Source organism: Pithys albifrons, chromosome 3 (assembly GCF_047495875.1).
Source record: "Pithys albifrons albifrons isolate INPA30051 chromosome 3, PitAlb_v1, whole genome shotgun sequence".
Lineage (NCBI taxonomy): Eukaryota > Metazoa > Chordata > Aves > Passeriformes > Thamnophilidae > Pithys > Pithys albifrons.
This window is the reverse complement of record NC_092460.1, coordinates 56,912,905-56,934,463: the sequence shown is the minus strand read 5'-3', so window position 1 is coordinate 56,934,463 and position 21,559 is coordinate 56,912,905. Positions and strand designations below refer to the sequence as shown.

Genomic DNA, 21,559 nt, shown 5'->3' with positions numbered 1-21,559 from the left:
TGTATCCAGACTGATCCTTGGCCACTTATGTACACTAACAGTCCTGAACTTCCAGAGCAGGAAGCAGGGCAGGAGGCCAAAGGCTGGCTTATGTCACTTCAAATGTAGACATTGAAGGAGTCTAGCTGTTTGAGTGTTTGTGTTGAGTGCAATTCAAACAGCTAAACAGTTTTTTTGGTTGTCAGGACATGCATAGATACTTTGTTCTTTTGTAGGTGGAGCAGCTGGAGCATTCTTAAGGCAATGTTTCATGCTAAGATTTATCAACTATTTTTAGTTTCACTATTTCAGTTTTAAGATGATGCACTTAATATGGAGCATCTATCTCACAGCCCCTTCAGTGCTGTGCCACTTGTCACTAACATGCTCCTTCGTTTATTTTTCTTTTTATTGAATGAACTATTTTCAACTAAATTAAGCCATCTCTTTTGAAAAAAAAAAAGTAAATTGACAGATGTAGGCCAGTCTCTGAAGCAAAACTGACTGCAGAGAAATGTGTGCATTTAGAGAGGATGAGCAAAAATCCATCCTCGTTCAAAGCAAGAGCATTTGACTGTAAATGTACAAAAAAGCTGTTGATCTCACAGCTATGCACATCTGACAATAAAAATAGAAAACAGAAACAGCAGAGTGTGCACCCTCTTTTCATAAAGCCTCATAAACTTTTTTCCTCACGGTTTTCACTAGTGAATAGTAACTTTGTTACTGTCCCTCAGTGACACTAGATGGCACTTCAGAGTAGGGGTGGAATCAAAAAGTCTGTATTCTTTCCTATTTATTTTGCATATAATATGAAAGACGCATTAATGTTTGCTTTGAAAAAAAAATCTCTATTTTCTCCTATTTTTTACACTTGATTGTGAGGAAGAATATGCTATCTGCTTTTAAAAAATAACAATCATGAGCAGAAATAGATTATAACAGAGTGGTTCACTAGCAGCTCAAAAAAACCCAACAACCCAAGTGCTACTCAAAGCACTGTTGCCAGACCTTGTGCCTAGAGGATTTGAGAAAGAGTTTGTGGAGGCAACTGAAAAAAAATCTACAGTCCTCGAAATAAGAACAACACATTGAAGCCATGGATTTAAGAATTGATCCTATCCTGGAAATGAAATTAGACTTAATGTAATTTATACATGAGCAATCAAGAATATGATAATTGTCCATAACCTGGTGCATTATAGGAGAAATCAACATAAAAGATGGTCACACCCCTGTCTGAAGTAAGGGATAAGATGCTTTAAGCTGCCTCAGGGAAAAAGCATGCTATTTCTTATGTGTTTTAGACCTACAGTGGTGATCATTTACCACTTTCATACATTACAGAGAAATCGAGGATGCACTGTTGGGACCAAAGGCTTTCTTCTTTTGTTCTCAGATTTCATTCTGCCCAACTCTTTATAGATTGTTTTTGTTTCTTCTTTTTTTCTTTTTATTTTTTTTCCCAACCCTTGTTTTCTTTTTAAGCGGGAGAGCCATCTGTTCTGTATTTATACGAAAAGCAGTTTTAAAAGTACTGGGCTTCCCACTGCTTTGAAGTCTCTGAAGATGGAGGTCTGTGGATATGGTTCCGACAGTCAAACGTTGGTGAGGTTGCGCAATTTACAGTAAATTAACAGTGTGTTTACTTTTTGAATTTGTCATGATCTTGCTTAAGTCTCTTGTTAGAGGATTTGCTTATTCTATTTCATTGAGCTACGCTGGGAATCAAGATAGCCCTGCTATCTTTGCTGTCCTTGGTTGTTAGCAGGGCATGTATTTTATGAGGAAAAAGTTGTTCTTTAGCAGCAAGTCGCAAGGGGAAGGGAATATATCATGGGTATTACAGAGGACCAGACTCAAATATTTTCTTCTGAACTTAAAATTCCCTCTAATTTGAAAGAAAAGCCTTAGTATGGGAGATTTTAAAACCATGGATAGAGAAATGGAAATTTTGTGCATGTGCTTATATAAAGATTTATGTAATACATAATTGTTATTATTTGTTGTGAGAATCTCTTCCTGTAAGTTGTATCTGTATCTGCTAATTTGAACCATGTACATACAAATCCTGTATGTACAATGCCTTTGTTTTCTCTTGAAATGGCCGTGCTTAGTTTTCTGCATGAAGTCTTTGTCTGTATAATAGTAGGTATCCAATCAAGAACCAAAAGGAAAAAAATCTAACTGCCGATTTTCTGGACGGTGTTTCCTCCAGTGACAGAAAGGTATCATCTATTGTTTGTTCTATTTAAACACTGAAAATGTGAAACCCAGAAGAAAAAACAGAGACAAAAGGGAGAAATCATTGTCTACTATATGCAGAAGAAAGCTAACAAGAGTTCAAACACACTTTTTCAGTGTAATGGTTTTAGTGAGTCACAATTATTTCCAATTATTTAATACTGAATAAATGACATCTATAAAAAGACTATATTTGTCTTCTAAAAAAAAATTAAAAAAAAAATAAAAAACCAAAAACACCCTATGAGAAATAGACACAAAAACGTTTCTTCAGGTAAAAGAATTTCACACAACTTGGTTTTACTTCAACCTATCACCATGCCAAGCGCGTTCAATTTTCAGAACTTAATGAAGGTCCTGACACACTATGTTATGCTATTTAAAAAAAAAAAAAAAGACAAACACTTTGGAGTTTGCCTGTATTACATTATTCTTTAATATAAATGACATATAAGTTTTACAAATTAGAGAGATTGACCGTGGAGTATTAAGAGACTGCAGAAGATTCTTTTAAGGTGATGTTTTTATTGAGTATATGTTTAGCTTTGTAGATTGACAGTAGAAATGTGTAGCCTACATTTGATGTGCTTGCTACTCACTGATAATGGGTTGAAGAATCTCAATTTACAGAGGGCTTCAAATCAATCTAAGTAGATACTTCTACAATTGATATCCCAACAATATCCATATTTGCAGTTATTAAATTTCATGTCTTTCAATACTTATGATTTTGCTTATAATTTAAATTCAATGAATTCATCAGATAGAGGAACCTGCATATCTCTACTTAACAAATAAAAAGGGGTTTTTTAATAAAAACAGTAAAGGGTGTTGATAAATGTACAATGCAGAACAAGTATACAGTGAGCTTTTTTTTTGGTTTAGATAGATACATGGATTGATATCAATTACTAAACCCTTATACCATATTCTACAAGGCAGTAGTCATTAAAACTGCTCTTGTGACTAAGGTGAGACGGATTTGCACTAGAGAAATTTAGTCATCGAGCTCCAGATACAGATTACATACTTTTTTACTGCAGAATACTCAATATTTTGTTCATTAGAATGATGTTAGGCTAATTCTGAATAGCATTGCTCTAGAGGAATGGCAACCTTTAAAGAACTATGTGCATAATAAGAATTCATTTTATTGTTCCCAAAATAATGACTAGCAACAACTTTATTTTTCTCTGCTAAGTAGATATATTCAGAATTATCTTAGAGTTATAGTGGATATTTTTATACCTCCAGGGCTTGAAATAAATTTAAAGGAGGTAACTTTCACCTTCTCAAATCTCAAGATGATTTAAGAGTCTTTTTTCCCTATACTATTTTTATGCGTGCACGGCTATAAAAATAATCTCAATCACTATTTTTTTTAATATCATAGCTTGACAATTATTTACTCCAAATCTCATATACAGTGGAATTTGAAAACCTGTAGCATTCAGCAAACTGAAAAATGCCACAGAAAGCATGCTGGAAAAGAAGGTTGAAATAAGTCAGTTTAAAGCACAGTTGGCAATTCTCTTTGATGGTATGCTTACTCTTGTACATCTGTACTGTTTGATTTATTCTAGATCAATGGATCATCTCCACTTTAAAGTGAAGTTTCTGGTATTTGGCATTAACTGTTAGCAATGATTTTTTGAACAGGCCTATAACAACAGATACTTTAGCTGAAACACATCCGAACCCCATCTTTAGACATCTATTTGTAATTTCCAATCTGTACTGCAGAGCGTTCATGGATACACCGGAAAGCAGAGGGCTGGATTTCCCAGTACTGCACAGGGTTGCTGAAGAGACTCACACCAGAATAACTAGCCTTTTTGGTGTTGTAGCCAAGGGGGCAGAAGTCGTTGATACCAATGGAAGCAATTTTGTTGTTATGAAGATACACCACCTGAAAAGCACAGAAGTACAGAAGTGAGAAATAGAGGTACTGTGGCATATAAGATAGATGATTTGATATCATTTATCAAATCATATTATTTTATATGGTTTATTAAATGCTTGGGATGTGTTCTGCAACATTATACAGAGAAACAATACATCTTTTTTTCCTAAACGAATCCCTAATTCTGATTACCTTTGAAACACCTGCATTGAACACTTGAACACTCAATTCAATTATTTCTATAGAAAGTGCAGAAATTGTACAAAACAATCTAATGACATTATCATCATTTATTCATACTGTAATCAAACCAGGAGTCAAATATTTGGAATTACTAATTCAGCTCTGTGGCTCAGAAGCTCATGCTGTATATAGAGAATGAATTTGATACTAATTGGTTTCTCTTCAGCACTAATGCTTTCACTTTCATGAGTGCAACTGTTTAGGACTCATAGCCAAAGCAATCACTAACAATGATTTAAAATAGCTGATGAATATTAATTTGCTCCAGAGTCATAATTTCTGCAGAGTTTTCTCAATCTGCTTGCAAGGGGTGATTTACACTTGGGAATCTTCATTTTTTTCGGAGCTTTCTTTCCTGTAACATCTTAATCCAGGTGAAGACAGATTTTAATTGCTTCCAAGAGGCCATATTTAAACACATCCAGACACAAGGACCTCAAAAATACTGCTGAAGTGAAATGCCTATTGTGTCTCTTTGCCCCCCTGAAGGCACAGCTTTGTGAGATAACAAAGTAAAGGTTCTTCGGAAACGTTGCAAAATGTCAGTGAGTAGAATTGAAAAAAAAAAAATCAACAGAAAAATGTTCTTTGAAAGCATTTTTTGAGTAACGAGAAATCAAAGTACACAAATATTCTCATATTTGTTGCATCCCCTAAATCACACATGGACAACAAATGTACACCTCCAGATTTATATACCACCCAGGCCACTTCCACACAAAAATTAGAATAAGAGTCTTCCTGTTGTATGAATTTTTTCCATGACAATTCAAGAGTTTATGTAACTTGCATCAAATTACCTTTTCCTCACATGCTGTGTATATTTGTGGTCAAGACTGAATAAACACATAAGCATCATTTAGAATCTTTCAACTATTGCTCTCTGAGGAACTATGATAAACTTTACCTGGATATATTTGTGGTCACCCAGCCCACCAGGTACTCTGACAAGTTCATTGTTGTTCAAATGGAGTTCTCTCAGATGAGGTACATTGTTAAGAGAGCCATTCTCAACTGAAGAAATAGTGTTGAAACTGAGACCCAATCTGGAAAAAAAAACAACCAAAAAATCTCAAAAAGAAAACCAACTCAACCAAACAAAGTAAACTCAAACAAAACAAAAAAGAAACCAAAAACAACAACAAAATGTTACCCTCATAACCTTCTCCCTTGATTGATTATTGTTGTAGAAACACCAAGCTAATTTTCAAATTTATGAGTGAGCTAGAGTCACCATGGAAAACTAGTTTAAATAAATATATTTAAATAAGTTTGACATCTTATGTGAGCAATCATAATTATCATCCTATCATTGAACTTGTGCTTATGATACTGCATACTTTGATGAGCATATCATTCATCTCAGTAAAAATACGTGCTGTCTACCTCTATAGGCACCAGCCTTTCTTTTAAAGCTGAAACACTATGTCATTCTAGTATACTTAAATAGTTAAAGCCATGCTACATACTGGAAGTGAGCTCAATCACACTTAATGTTTTGTTTAGCAGGACACAAGAGTGGGACTTGCACATTTCTCCTGGGTCCCAATCTGTGGGAGGAGACCTAGGATTTACTAAATGGCAAGAGTATTACAAATGCTAGGTCGATGAGACTGTGGATGTTACAAATCCAAATGTTCCTAATGCTGATGTTTTGCACAGAATCTACAAGGACATGGACTCAAATGCCCCTTACATGGACACTTTAGCAGTGTAATAAAAACTGTATCACAAACATGTCTTCTCTCTTGCATTTTCGCTTAGTCATTCCCTGCCCAAGTTTCTTCTTCCCATAATCTCCTAGGGTCTCTTTCCCAGCATTTCTTTCCATTGGTTAAAGTTCTGTGTCCTCATTGGTTCTTATCTCTGTTCTCTGATTGGTTGTTAACCTTGTTCTACCATTGGTTGTTGTAATGTTTCACACTTATCCCCCACTGGTCCATTTTCAATCCTTCATTTGCACACCTTCTGGTCAATAGGAAGCTTAGCTCTGCCCTTTCTTCCAGAACCTTCCCTGCCTTAGTCCATAAAAGTGAGGCACCCCAATAAAGTTTGCTTCTTCTGTTACCATCAAATCTCCTGATCTCTGGACCTCTCTTCGGGGAATGGCGGGGGACTGGTGCGGAGGGAGCCTTCCTTGCCTTTTAGGGGCTAGGGCTGAGGGCTGAATCACTAGATTAATCACAGAGAACTGAGCCCGTCAGAGCAGAATCGCTCGCCAAAATTAGGTGGTAAATCATCCACCGTTACCAATCCAGAGCTTTCCTCACAAAATCATCCTTTCTACTTTATATATCCACATACTCGATTTACTAGAACAAATTATGTTCAGTTTGGAAAGTCTGTTTTTATCTGTGTATTTCTGTGTTAATACTATTTTGGTTTGTAATTACCAAAGTACAGAAATTTTTCAAGAGACTTTCGTAAGTTACAATGTTCAATGTTGCAGTAAGGAATTCACAGTGGCAGTACCTCAGGATTTGTCATCATCAGCAGTGTTTTATTTTGAAAAAAATATTTCTATAAAGGCTAACCCTAGGTCATCTACTTTGCTCTATTTTTTCTTTTTTTAAATTTTGAGGGAGGAAATTCTCTGAGATTTATCAATAGCTTAATCATTAGAGAATTTATTATAGATAATCAGAAACCTTGTGATAGAATAATTTGCTATGGATGAATACGTTTAAGGAAAGTCTTCTTCACAGTTACCCAATAACCTGTAATTCTCTGTGACTTGTGCCAGCTTCAGAAGTCAGGATCTGAATGTAGTATAAAACTGCAGGACTTTAAATTCTTGTTTGGTCTTTAGGGCAGAGATGTTTCCTGAAAATATTATGTCCAAGAATTAAAGCGTATTTTATAATTTTCCTTTTAAAAATAAACAACAGGGGGAAAAAAGAGGTCTGGCTATCTAGCGCTATATATAATGCAAATATTCTTATCACATTCATTTGAACAGTTCAATGTTTTCACACTATTAAATGACGGTGGACAGCTTATGAGATCTCCCACTGACATCAACAGGAACTTATTTCACTCAGAAGTCTATTTACAGTATCCCATATGCCTGCTAGAATTTGGTCATGAAGGATTTTCATTTAAAACTTATTAGAATAAATTCGATTTCAGTAGAGTGTACCAAGATCTAGGAAAGCTTGGGGAATTGATCCTACAGAGCAATTCAGTCTGAAGTTCTACAGAATGCCTACAAAGGACTCCACTGATAGGTACTCATTGCAAATGTCTTTGAAAGGACTGGGAAAAAAACCCACATTTTGCCAGAGGGCTATAAATTCTTGTTTGACACATATCTAAATATATGCTCATTACATATGCAGGTCTGCAAGCAGATGTGTCACACCTGGGAACATCAGTATGAAAAAAACAGCTGGTCTGACTTTCATATTGGTCTGTTGAAGCAAAAGTAACCATTTCGCACAAAGTCTTTAAGGGAAAAAGTAATATTGGAGGAGTTTGTAGAGAAGTGCATCTAAATCCCACAAACAGTGAAATTAAATGTAATTACATGTCATCTAAATGTGTTACAAACATACTGTCACTCACTAGGGGCTATGCTTACAGATGAAATAAGTCAATATTAACTTGTAAATTAGAGGGTGAGTAAGAGTATTAGAAAAGAATATTCTCTTCATCACCTTTTTTTTCCCATGTGAAAAAAAGAGAAGAATTTGAAAAATAACTTGATTCATATACTCATACATTACTTCCTTTTATATTAGTGAATAAGTAACATTTTTCTGGTGTTTAGTTATCTAGTAGCAGGGTTCTAAATCATTTAAGACCATCATCAAAAACATCTAAAAATTGAAGAAACCCTCAAATATTTTTTCACCTTCTTTTTTCTCCTATATCCCTGCTGGACCACTTTCACTTTTTTAAAAATTTTTTTAGGAAACTTCATGATGCTCAACATCACTGTCATTACAGGCTTAGAATTGTAGCATTGTTACAGCTGAAAAAAGATCTCTTAAGATCATCAAGTCTGAACATTAACGCAGTACCACCATGTTCACCACTAAACCATGTCCCCAAGTGCCACAACTACATGCTGTTTGAACACTTCCAGGAAAGGCAGTTCCACCAATTCCCTGGTTCAGTGCCTTTTAGTGACAAAACTTTTCCCAATATCAAATCTAAACCACCATTTGCTTGATGCAATTTCCACTGTTTGGAGCTAGATAATTTCAGTAAGCTTCAATAGGATATAGACATTAGCAGTATTGTCTGTGTAATGTGTATATCCTCTTTTGAGCTCATTCCTGCATGTATTCAGCAAAACCTTTGTTGGGTTTACATTCATGAGATTATTGTCTTTCCACTGAAGCACTCTATGAAGGCCTTTGAAAGCAATTTTACAAGGAAAACAAACACAAAGGACAATTATTGGCCATCTACTAGAACTCAAGAACTCAAAAGTAGTAGACCTACATGGAACATTTAAAAGAACTTTACACACTAAGAAAAATGTTCTGTTTCTCAAAGTTTAACTGTGTTTTAGGGTGGTTATTTAGACTATTGAGCTTGAGTTGACATGGTCGAGGTTGTCTGACTGTGTCCTAATATCTCTAAAGACAGATGTATAAATGAAAGCTCTTTATTGGTAGCTTGTTTCTGTGGCACAAAGGGCATGCTGCCCTTATATTTATCCGAAATGCTCACCTGGAGCTCTCCCATAGCTCCTTCCTTTATCCATCTTTCTTCTGCGTTATGTCCAACATGCTCCTTGTTTACCAATCTCTATTCTGCCTTACCTCTCAACTTTGCAAAAGAGGATTTCTGACTATGCTTAGGTTACCTGCTTAAGCACAGGGCAGAAAGTGGTTTAAGATGGTGCCTGCTCTGAGCAGTTCCACATTTCCACATCATGATTAGCAGAATGTCTTGTTTCTCCATACAGTGTAGCCACAATAGAAGCAGCCCAAGGTTATATTGGCACTTGCTGTGTAAAGCATTATGTCTTGAGATGGACTTTCAACAATGTTGTCCATGTGGTGCTGCCTGTAGTGTGTTCCAGGTGTGAATGTGAAAAAGCAGAAAAACTGTGTCATCTGGAGGACAACTCACTCACCCCACAACCCATACCTCCAATAAAGTAAATTACTCTCTACCTGAGGAGTTATCTTATTGTTTTGCTTTTGGAAGTTTTCTTGATAATTTCTCTGATGAATGTTACATTTGATTCTAAGCCTCTGGTATAAAAAAAATCTGCTTCATAGTACTCTAACCCACAATTATGGTATTTTTACTTTGTCATTAACTCATGGAACAGATTTTTTTTTTGAGCAGGGATAAGTCTGTGATCAAATATGTACATAAAACATAAAATGAAATGTCTTACTTTATAAGCTCTAGAAAGGTGCTGTAAGTTTTAACCCTTGGAGTTGACAGATCCAAATTATATTTTAAGTTACTATATACTTTGCATTGAATTGCTGTCAGAGCTACTATAAGCAATGGTAAACTTAACTCCGGTTCATCAACAATCTTTATATGATTTCTGTTTTCTGTCTTCATAATGACAAAGCAGAATGATTAAGATCCATGAATTAGATCCAGTTATCTGACTGTCTAACAAGCTTTTGGATCAAATAAACTATTTTTATACTAAAATGTTAAAGTATTATCATTAAAATGTACTAAAGACCCGTTTTACTCTGTTAGCATGCTTTGTGATGTGAACAAATTCAAAAATAATTCTGTACAACTGCTCTTTGGGAATTCTCCTTACATTTTCCTACAGTTAGAGAAACTTAATAGCATATTCACAGATTAACAGAGTAAAATCACTGACAGTGACAATTTTCCATTTATTGGTTTTTTAGTCATGTTCCTGGACTCATTTCAGACTTGTCTTTCTTGTGAAACAAAGAAACCACTGTTGAAAGCAATTTTGGTTCACGTGTGTTTTTTACCTCAGTTTCTAGAACAAATTGTATGAGCAGGAAAACTCTATATACCAAAGATAGACATGCAATGAAAGAAATATGACATAGTTTTTAAAAATCTCATTTTTATCTTTTTTTTCTTTTTTTTTAATAAATCGAATAAACAGTTGTCCTGGACATACATCACTCATAATTGAGAACAGATGGAAAGTTTTGCTAGAAACAAAGATATGTTTGTTTTCTGAAATCAGTATATAAATTCTTAGAAGTTTTTCCTGCTAAGTTATGTACTTCTTCAGTGGTGATAATGCTCATGAAACTCAGACTTATATTTTCTAATTGTGTGTGTACGGCGATTACAATTTCAACTAATATTTTATAAGAAGACAAAAAAAATATTTCTTACTTTGCCAAATTGGTGAGTCCAGACAGACCTTCAGCATCAACTTTGCTGATTTTGTTGCCATCAAGGTGAAGTTCAGTAAGGGATGGGGGAAGGCCTGAAAGTGAGAACATCATCAAATTACTTTTGATTATACTGGATTATTATTTTTTAAAAAAGACATGCATTAAACTGAGGTTCTTTGACAGTTAAAAAAACCCTTTTACTAAACCTGCCCAAGAACAATTCACTGAATGAAACTAAGAACTTTCACAATCTGGGAAAATGGAAACAGCTCATAACTATTTAACATGAAAAAAGACTAAGGTCCTAAAGGCATTATAAAACAGTTAAATCTTGTAAAATCCCACTTGAAATTTTTCTCAGATATGACTTTTAGCCTTCATGATTATGTAAGTGGCACATACATAATAGTGTATTTCATTTTAGCCAGACTATCCACATACATAAGTGTACAAACATTTGGCACCTAGAATATTTTACAAGTAACAGCAGTAGAAAATGCAACTGTAAGGATGAGGTAAAATAAGGATTTTTTTAGTTAGGGCACATAGTAGTATGCAGATTCTGTTTATCATGGAAAAAAAAGGGAAACACATTTTACCTATCTGAGGTCCCTCAAGAGAATATCTAAAACAGGAAATGTGGGAAGAAAAAAATAACAACCAGTATTAACTTTCAAAAAGTTTTCAACCATTTCAAAATGATCTATTGCCTGAAGTATGAATAAACTGAATATAATTTGCTTTGGATTGGAACCATTCTGGTTAGTTTGTTATGAAGTTGTTCTTATTTTGTAGCAATTTCCAATTAAGTACCTTTAAAATAGCAAACGTTTCTGTTTTGCATTGGGACAGTATTTTTGCTTCAAACCCTGACACTTGTGAAGTGCTGATTTTATGCTTGTAGAATTTTAATTAATTCAACAAGAGTTCACATCTGTGTAAGGCTGCTGAGGCTCAACAACCAAGGTTGGAGGTTGAAAACATTTTTTCCACTTTATATTTCAAGTATGAGACAAAAAAACCCAAATAACATGGCTTACTTCTTACAGTTCACCTTTCGTGGAGTTTCTCATGACAGAAATCCAAAATTTTCCAAACTAAGAGTCAACTGATGAAAAATATGTAGTCAGGTAATGAATACTCTAAGGACTGACTCAAAAAGCTTCCATAACATTCTTTTTCTTAGCTGACTAGAAGTCATGATATTATACCTGTGCAAATCTCAGAAATATTAATTGAATTTCTCACCTTTTGGGATGCTAGTAATGTTGGTGTCTGCGATACGAATGTAGGAGAGCCTCTTCATCCCCTGAAAAGCTCCATTTTCAATGCCTGAACTCTTGATTGGATTGGTGCCTAGTTCTGCCAACAAAACATGGTCATGAGCTGTGCTGCATTGTAGGTACCTATATTCTTCTGGTCAAAACTAATTCACAGGTACAATTTATTGGAACATTTCTTTGCTTTTTATGTAAAATCACTGATTGAACTAAAAGCCGCCTCTTGTAAAAACACTGAGTTGTTTTGTTATAATTTCTCAAGCTCATACCTAAGACAATCACTTGATTCAGTCCATTAAAGACGGCTTTCCGCAACTTGGAGATCTCATTCTCATGAGCCCGTATCTCCTGAAGAGACTTCGGCATATTTTCTGGGAGTTCCTTCAGGTTGTTCTTGGACAGGTAAAGTCTTTCCAGTTTCTTCAGAGGAGCAAAAGCTAATGGGCTTATTTTGCTGATTTTGTTGTTAACAAGGATCAGTGCCTGTGGAGTAATAATGGAGATCTCAGATGATCACAAGGCAAATTACTTTAGGAATCAAACATTTTAAAAGTATTATTTTCTAGTGTCTTTTGTTGTCTTCAGCTGGCCAGTTTGGGGAGCTGGTGAAAATGCAATGCAGTACTAAAATAATCAGATCATAAACTTCTGAAACAGTGAAAGATATAGTCCTACAGAACAAATACAAGTATTATTTCATTACTGACACTACATGCAGCTTCGGTCCTGTGGTGTAAAGGTGAGCACTCCGGACTCTGATCACAAGGTCGTGAGTTCGAGTCTCAGTGGAGACTGTACCGGGCAGTTCAATGCCTCCCTGACATCTGATCCTGTCAGATCTCAGATGCTCAGCAGGGTCAGCCCCGGTTAGTACCGGGTGCTGTAGACAGTCCTGAGGACTTCACTGTCACTGTCCAAGCTCACTCGGCCGTGGCAGATGGACCTTGGGACTTAAACGGTGGGGCCAGTTCTGCGCACGCTGTGCCTCACCTAAAATCCACTGCGCAGGCTGGAAGGGCACACTCACGTGGGGAGAGCCCTGCCCAAATCTTTGTTCATGAAGTTTGGCCATACACACATACATGCAGCTTCTGTTAGCATCTATAATTTATGCCCAAGAATAAGTAAAACCCTTCCAATTTGAAAGTTGTGGAAAACAAGATAGTCACAAAAACCTAATATTATCATTATTATTTGCTTGGGTGTTTTTTTTCTCATTTTGTTTATTCAGGGGGTACTTTTATGCCTTACTCATCTTCACACATTCATTCTAACCAGTTTCTCCTGAATAGGAAATTCTATGACTCAATGCAGTAAAGGCACAGCCTAGCTTAATAAAAATATACATAATGTCACCTCTTTCCTTACTCTTATAAGACCGCACGTAATAGATTTCTGTCTGATAACAAACTCGGGTTTTGCAGAGATATAAGCTTTTTTTTTTTTGTAAGTGTAACTTTGTATGAAAGGGCAGCAATTGGCGGCATCATACTCCAAGTCCTGCAGTTAGGGATCATGGACCATACTCGCTTGCCCTTCCACACAGGTGCCTAATATAGTTCTCAGAACTGTAATATTTAAACTCAGGGTAACTCTAAGTATATAAGCTCTCTATACAGTCATGGGGCAAAGGCCTCCATGAAAGCTCTGTTACCTGTAATAGGTGGTCTCTGCATGCCTCTGAAATCTTACACTACTGCTGAGTCTCCTACTGATTGATCAATCATGGCACAAAAAGGTACAAGAAAGTCCCATTACTGTCAGAACATAACACACATAATGGCAAGTATTTTAGATATGATACATACTTGAATTACTCATAATTTCATCTGTTTGCTGTCTACTTAACAGTCTTACAGTGCTGCATGTTTGCACAATGAATTAGGTAGAATAGGCCATATAAATACAGATATAATCTCTACTTATATTTATTATTAGGAAGAGACCATCTTTGTTCACTTCCTCCCTTATGCTAGTTTCGGAAACAAGAAAGTTGCTGCATATACTACAGTTAACATGCAGAGCCTTTTAATACACTTTCAATATTTTCAGAATTACAATTTAGTCTGTTTCTTGGAGGAAAATGGAGCATTCAACGCATTCTCCACAGTCAGTTAAGTAATAATACAGTACAAGGCTATCATTATCTGTGATAGCACCTCTCTGTCATGGAAACTGAAAGTGAGAAGATACTTTAAAATGGTGCCTGGTGTGTGGTTTTCCCCTAATGGACTCCTCTTGCAGATCATCCTGAGCAAAGCAAGCAGTGTGTTTTGTATGCAGTTTCTCTGAATACACGCAAAACTGAACATATCTGGTTTTAATTTTGTATGCTAGCTAGAAATAACAATATGCAAGAGGAGATAGAAGAGGTCACTCACAGTTCAGCAGAGTATTTCCCTAGCAATAAGACTCTCCCAAAATAAATATATTGGTCAGAGGAAGCCATGGCCCCAACTTTCTTTTATTTGAGCTTGAGCTGTAAGAACTGACATGAGAACATATGGAGTACTCATTGGGTGTGGTTTCCTGATTCTTCATTGCCAGAATTTTGATACAGATGTAGATTCTGCTCACAGTGAAATACAGCTACCTGTACAGTATTAGGACACAGCAAACATTTCAATTATTTAAAAGTGATACAGTTGGAATCATGCAGATTAGTGTCTTACACTGTTTTTATTGCAATAATTGAATGTGCTACTGCTTATCACATTTTTTTTAATTTTTCTTAATTTCACCATAGATTTCTTTTCCATAGATCTCTAAGTCTACATTCATGAGTTTGGACTCATGAGCACTTGAAATATTTATCCTGCATCCTGCTTAGTCCTGTTTAGTCATATATGTCAGCTAAAAATCTGCCTTTTTATTTTTCTTTTTTTTTTATTAATTTTGTAACTTTTAAGATAAAATCTTTGGCTATGATTATCACAACAGATGATCTGGTGTGAAATATTTCTTAAAGGAAATAGGTAGGTATACATTCAGCTAGGCACTGCAATGTAAACATTCTCTGAGTACTTGAGGCTAAAAGCATGTCACGTCTCTCCAGATCTGAACTGATAGCCTTGACCAAATTCAGAAGTTACCTAAGTACGTAGGATTAATCAGCTCTTTTTTGCAAATGCTTTCTCCTGAATATGTTAATGTTGTCTTGGGGAAATACATAGAGCTTTTCTTTTATTCATGCACTCAGAGAGTTTTTCACTCAGAAATGATGGTGTTTATCCAAAGTATGATTAAAAATACTAATTTCACTTCAAACATGTGGGAAGGCCTAATAACTTAAAGTTTTCAACTTTTTTTTTTTTTTGCAGAATATCATTTAGCGTTTAGAACCCTCTCTGCAAGTTCCTGCTCCCAGTATTTTAAACCTGCATTATTTTTCCATTATTTTTGTGCAGCTGTAAAGAAGAAAAAATAAACCATTCTAGAATTTTCAAGAAAAGTTTTACTATCTCCCAGAGCAACAACAAATGATGAGGATAACACACCAGTTAGCACCTGGCAAGCTATAGCCCTGGATTCCTTTCCCACTTCACAATAACTCTATTATATGCAAGACTTAAAGAACTAAGTTATTAGCCTTGGAGCAATGCTGTTTACTTTCCTCAGAATGCCTCCCGGATGGTTTGCATGTAACAAAAGCTAAACCAAACCAAAATAAAATAAAATTAAAAACACAGGGGATTTTAAAGGTCAATGAAAACAGGAACAAGAGGAGAAAAACCTAGGGAAAACATCTGCAGGTGGTGTTACTGAGGAATGGATTTTAGGCAAAAGCAGGTCACATGGACTAGCTATCCTGAATAAAGACCAGATGGTGTGATGGGACATTCTATTCATTGTGTTAAAGAACATAGGACATTTTTGTATGGGGCAAGAAGTATTTGGAGTGAAAAATAAGGGTAAATGTGAAAGTTCTCAAAATGCTGGACCCATTGGTCGGACATCACTTGCAGTGCTGCTGGTATGAAATGATTTGGCAGAAATCTGACAGCCTAGAACAGCAAGTCACAAAAATTGACACTTTTATATGAAAATCTACCATCCCCCACAATGCTGTTTTAGTGGAGGAAAAAATATATTTCATTTAAAATAAATGCACTCAAAAAAAACCCCCAAAATTTGAAGCACATCAGTAATTCAAAAGGCAAAATGCTCAGCATACAAGTGGACAGCTTTCAACATGACCTGATATGGATGCAAAGATATATAGCCATAGGTGAAAAAAAGAGGCAAGAAACAAAGAGAAAATAAAAAGGCATAAATACATAAAGTATTAATACATCACTTCAGGCTGAGAAGTTTCATAACAATTCCCTATGGATAAGAAAAAAACTTAACTTTTATCCTCATTTTCCTGAGCTAAACCTTTTTTTTCTTTGTCATAATACAGCATGTAAGCATTGCACAGTAAACATTGTCTTTGTTTTCATATTGCATCACCTTATCATGACCTGCAGTTAAGGTGGTGTTCAGAGAGGAAAAAGAATCTAAGCTTTGCTCTGAAGATGACTTTCTTTGTACTGAAACAGCTCTAGTACTTCTGTAGTCAGGAAAAAATAAATAAAAATCACTGTATGACAGGAATAGATGCTGGCTATGTTAAAGTCAGTGAGAGTCTGGCCAGTTAGCTCCATCTGACCTGGTTACTACCTCAAATATTTATTCCAAAACAAAAAAGGGGATTCACAATTCAGGAAAATGTTGGAACCTTTGTTGGCAGGCTTTTGTCAAAATACACCAGAACAAACTGCAAAGGGAGTGTGTGGCAGTCATGTTGGAAAAAGCATAGAGTTTTTCTTCTTGGGGTTACTAATACTTACAAATTTTGTCCCATCTAGGGGTGGAGAGAAGGGGATTTCATTTTCTTGTGTGTGCAATTTCATTGTGTTGGAATATCAGGTGATTGTTCTGAGGGGGGTTGATCCTCATTCATCTTAATTAAGAATTATTTGAAGTGAGAGCCTTGACAAAATCAAAATTGAACTGTAAAATGATCAGCAAACTGTTATCAGCCATAATACATAGTGAAACACCTGTTTTGCCAGTGGAGGATGGTACTCTTACCTAACCTATCTATTTTTTAATGATGCATGCATCCTTGAGGGTTTAAACTGAAAGCTCAATCCACTTACTCAATGGAATGTCTTTAATTTCCTGGTTCATGTGTTACATTTTTGCCTGGTTTTTATTATGGTTCTGCTAGGAACAGTTATGTCTTAAGAACTGTAAGCCCAGGAGCTAGGCATCTAAATAAAAACAATAACAAAATTGTCCCTTTTTTTTTGCCTTATCTTTTCAGTTGTTAAGTCATAGTCGTAACCAGGACATATAGTCAAAGTTTTCTACCAAAGTCTTAGGAGTGTGTGTACACTTAGGGAAAAACAGCCAAGCAACTGAAGAGCACAAAATAAAAACAAACAAATTCCAGAACTTGACATTCTTCTCTAATTGTCCAAACCTAGGATCAAGAGGGCATAGCTACGATAGGCAAACAAAAAGAGATGACATAGCAGCAATATGGAAAAGAAGAATGAACTGTGAAGGAAGAAGGTGGCAAAGCACTGAAACAGCTACCCATTAGTACAGACAAAATAAATCTGTGGGAATTAGCTTGATCACATACACAGTACTTTGTTGAATAATCTCACAAAACCAATGAGCCTGCTCAGATCTGGTTAGCCTGGCCTTTGAACTCTCACTGGTAACTCTCATGCAACATGACTTGCATGGATGATGAGGGAGTAGCTGGCTCTACATTTTCCTTTTTCTTTCAGTCTGTCTTCATCTACTATGGCAAGCAATTTTTTTCATTAATTAAATTTATCACAATTCTCTTGATTATTTTACTTTTGTATTCTATAAAAGTTTCCTTTTTTTCATTAGCTTAATATGCTGACTCTCTCCAGAACTTCAAGGATCTCTCAAAGTATTTTGTCCTGTAGTTTTCCTCATATGAAAAGACCTTTACCTACTGTACAGGAAAAATGTTTTGTGTGCATGTGGTGCGTTGAATGCTTTTTTCAGTGGAAAATGTCATTGTGTATTAAGCATAATACAAAGGAGAATCTGAGGAAAGGAAAACTCTCTAAGGGAGTGCTGTATTCCAGAAAGATTAACACTTTTTCCCCTCAGAATATTTGATAAAAACCTATGGCTGCACCAACAGGAGAAAAAAAAGTCCAATTTAAAATAGATATCTCTCAGTCCTTTTAAGAATGTCTGCCGTTGATGTCAGCAGGAATTGAGTTCAGAAGTAGAACTCGGACAGAGATACCTGTCTTTGTGTTTTTTACAGTATAGCAGTGATTACTGATTCTTCATTCTGTGATTTACAAAGTATTATGTTTACTTAACCTCTCTTTATGCCTGGGAAAAGGGAACTGAAGCTGTAATGAGTCATCAGAAGACTGGACTATTCCATTAATATTGTTTTATCTGTTAGGAGTTTTTGTGTATCCCTGGAAGATGCTTCAACTTTTCCTCACTTGATTTTTTTATTTTTTTTCAGAAAGATGGTGTGAAACTTTTCTAAAACAATACATTATTTTCGCACTTGCTATTACTACCAAGGATGTTTCAGTTTCTTTGCCCATACATTTAGTGTTGATAATCCTTTAGTGTGGACATGGTCATAACCTGAGGTTCCAGTCTTAAATCTTCTCTCTCTTTAGTCTTTTCCCTCAGTTTAAGTAAGATTGGTTTTAACATTGTTGTATGTACAACCATGGTTTTGCATAGTTCTGCAAGCTTCATTTAAGTAATGTTCCGTTTGATTTCAGGCCAATAGTGCACTCATCTTCTCCTGCTGTACTAACACTGTGCCATTGAAAAATTCCTGTTAGAAAAGCATGCAATCACTATTCTGTTGTTTGTGCTCTTCTTGTAGTGATCTAATACACAGTATTTCTTTTACCTCCTTTTCCAAGTGTCAGGCATCATGCTGGTTTGCTTTGGCTTTGCCACACAGCAGGCAACTCCCTGTGCTCTTTGCGTATACTCCTCCTTTACTTTACATGAAGGCTTACTCAAGTAGTATTTTGGATTCTTTACTGTGTCCACGGGGTCAAAGTACTGAACTCCATCCAGAAATGTCAGTGTGCCTGGAAAATTCTGACAGTTTCATAGAAATAGAAGACATTTTTCCTGGCTTTTCCAAAAGCATCTGTCTGATATTTTTGCCACAGGTCTAAGCCGTAAGCAAGTTTTTTTCATAATACAAATTTTCTGAAATCACAGAACTTAGTCCTCCACTCTTAAAAAAGACTGTCTTCTATTTTTTCCCTGTTCTCTCACGTTGTCTGCAAAAAAAAGGGAAAACCAAGCTAATTTTCCAATTTTAAATAGAGTGAAGTCTGAGGGGGTTTTTTACAATATTAATAATTTAACCACTTTTTCCTGGATAATTTAAAACTATAAAAATATCAAGATCACTATAACTGTTGACTCTGTGTTTCCTGGCAGGAATGTATTATTTACAGGTAAATATTCCCTTAGAGGCATTATTTTGTAGTTGCTTGCCTTATTTCCATAGCTGCAAATTTTAGCTACTCTTTTACTTACTTAGGAAAATTTTCAATACAAAGAATATTTTTGTAGGTTCTAATTTCTCTTTCAGCTCTATGCTATGGCTGTGTACTGTATAGGGCATAAGCAGCGACATTGTGCTGATGGGCAAGTTATAGGTAGTTCCTGTCTTTCCTTGTTAATTATTCTGTGTTTTAGTACAAGTTGAATATTAGGTTCAACCCAACTTGTTAATGAAAACCTCTTCTAAAACTATTACAGTGGTAGTTTGTGATGTCTATCGGTATTAGGAAGGTATTTAAAAGGATTATTCAAAAGGAATAATCTGCATATACTGTTATTTTTTTTCAACCTCTATGAAAATTGGGATTTAAGGAATTGTTCCATTAAGTGACCAATTTCTGAAAGAGGTTACCTCCAGTTTCTGATTTTAGATTTTGGAAAAATAATAATGGCAATTTTTCTAAGTCTTGTATTTTAGTAGAATGTAAGAAGGTTTAATAATGTCTAAGAAATTTTTGAATTTTTGAACATCACACAGCACATTGTGTTACATTAAGCCAAGCCATGTTTATCAGGACATATGATTCAAAAGCACATACATTAGATAGATAGATAGATAGATAGATAGATAGATAGATAGATAGATAGATAGATAGATAATCACACACATATCTCTGAACAAAAGTGACAATGGAGTTCTGTCAACAAGAGTGCTTTTGAGTTTTATTTTCTAAAAACATTTTGCTCTCATTATCACTCAGATGGATATTTAATTGAAAGTTGGGGAAAGGGAATGGTTCCCAGTTATTACACAGGCATATTCCTGCTGAGAGCAAAGATGGTGCCTAGTTACATAAATGTACCACATGACTAAATTATTATTTTGGGGAGGAGACCATAGAATGGTTTTGGTTGGAAGGAGACCTTGAGAAAACCATTGTTTATTCTTGAGTAAATCCAGGAAAATTTCGGTTTTGAAGGTTATTTGTTAAAACTTTTCTTAATGTTGTCATTTTTTTGTGTGATTTCCAGTCACCCTTAAGGACGTACTGAGTACTTTTGGGAGTGAGCCCAAAAATCTCTTCCCTGCAGAGTTACCGATTTAATTCACTATTAAATTGTATCTGTTGCAATGAAATAAATAAAGAAAGGGAGGAAAGGAAGGGAAGGAAAGGAAATGAAGGAAAAAAAGGGAAAGGAAGGGAAGGGAAGGGAAGGGAAGAGAAGGGAAGGGAAGGGAAGGGAAGGGAAGGGAAGGGAAGGGAAGGGAAGGGAAGGGAAGGGAAGACAGAAGAACAAGAGGGAGGGAGGGAGGGAGGGAGGGAGGGAGGGAGGGAGGGAGGGAGGGAGGAAGGAAGGAAGGAAGGAAGGAAGGAAGGAAGGAAGGAAGGAAGGAAGGAAGGAAGGAAGGAAGGAAGGAAGGAAGGAAGGAAGGAAGGAAGGAAGGAAGGAAGGAAGGAAGGAAGGAAGGAAGGAAGGAAGGAAGGAAGGAAGGAAGGAAGGAAGGAAGGAAGGAAGGAAGGAAGGAAGGAAGGAAGGAAGGAAGGAAGGAAGGAAGGAAGGAAGGAAGGAAGGAAGGAAGGAAGGAAGGAAGGAAGGAAGGAAGGAAGGAAGGAAGGAAGGAAGGAAGGAAGGAAGGAAGGAAGGAAGGAAGGAAGGAAGGAAGGAAGGAAGGAAGGAAGGAAGGAAGGAAGGAAGGAAGGAAGGAAGGAAGGAAGGAAGGAAAGAAAGAAAGAAAGAAAGAAAGAAAGAAAGAAAGAAAGAAAGAAAGAAAGAAAGAAAGAAAGAAAGAAAGAAAGAAAGAAAGAAAGAAAGAAAGAAAGAAAGAAAGAAAGAAAGAAAGAAAGAAAGAAAGAAAGAAAGAAAGAAAGAAAGAAAGGTGGGTGTAAAGAAAAGAAAGAAAATCCCTGATAGTTGACGTCTATGTAATAAAGTAGTTCACAATCGCTTAACTCACAGCAGGATGTGTAACTGAAACCTGAGCTGAGTGCCAAGTGGATAGGAATCATAGTCACTGAGAGCACTGATTTTTACCTGCAATATCATACTCTGACTTA

General features: G+C 35.9%; 1 protein-coding gene across 1 annotated transcript in view; it reads right to left on the bottom strand.

Moving 5' to 3' along the window:
- Positions 1–2,635: 2,635 nt before the first annotated feature.
- DCN (decorin) overlaps positions 2,636–21,559 on the bottom strand; it is a 44,233-nt gene continuing 25,309 nt past the window's right edge. The window contains exons 4-8 of the mRNA XM_071552100.1: positions 12,233–12,446; positions 11,932–12,045; positions 10,682–10,775; positions 5,277–5,415; positions 2,636–4,132 (exon numbers count right to left, since the gene is read on the bottom strand). Coding sequence (XP_071408201.1) covers positions 3,938–4,132; positions 5,277–5,415; positions 10,682–10,775; positions 11,932–12,045; positions 12,233–12,446 — 756 coding nt within the window. The 3' untranslated portion in view covers positions 2,636–3,937. The remainder of the gene's footprint in view (positions 4,133–5,276; positions 5,416–10,681; positions 10,776–11,931; positions 12,046–12,232; positions 12,447–21,559) is intronic.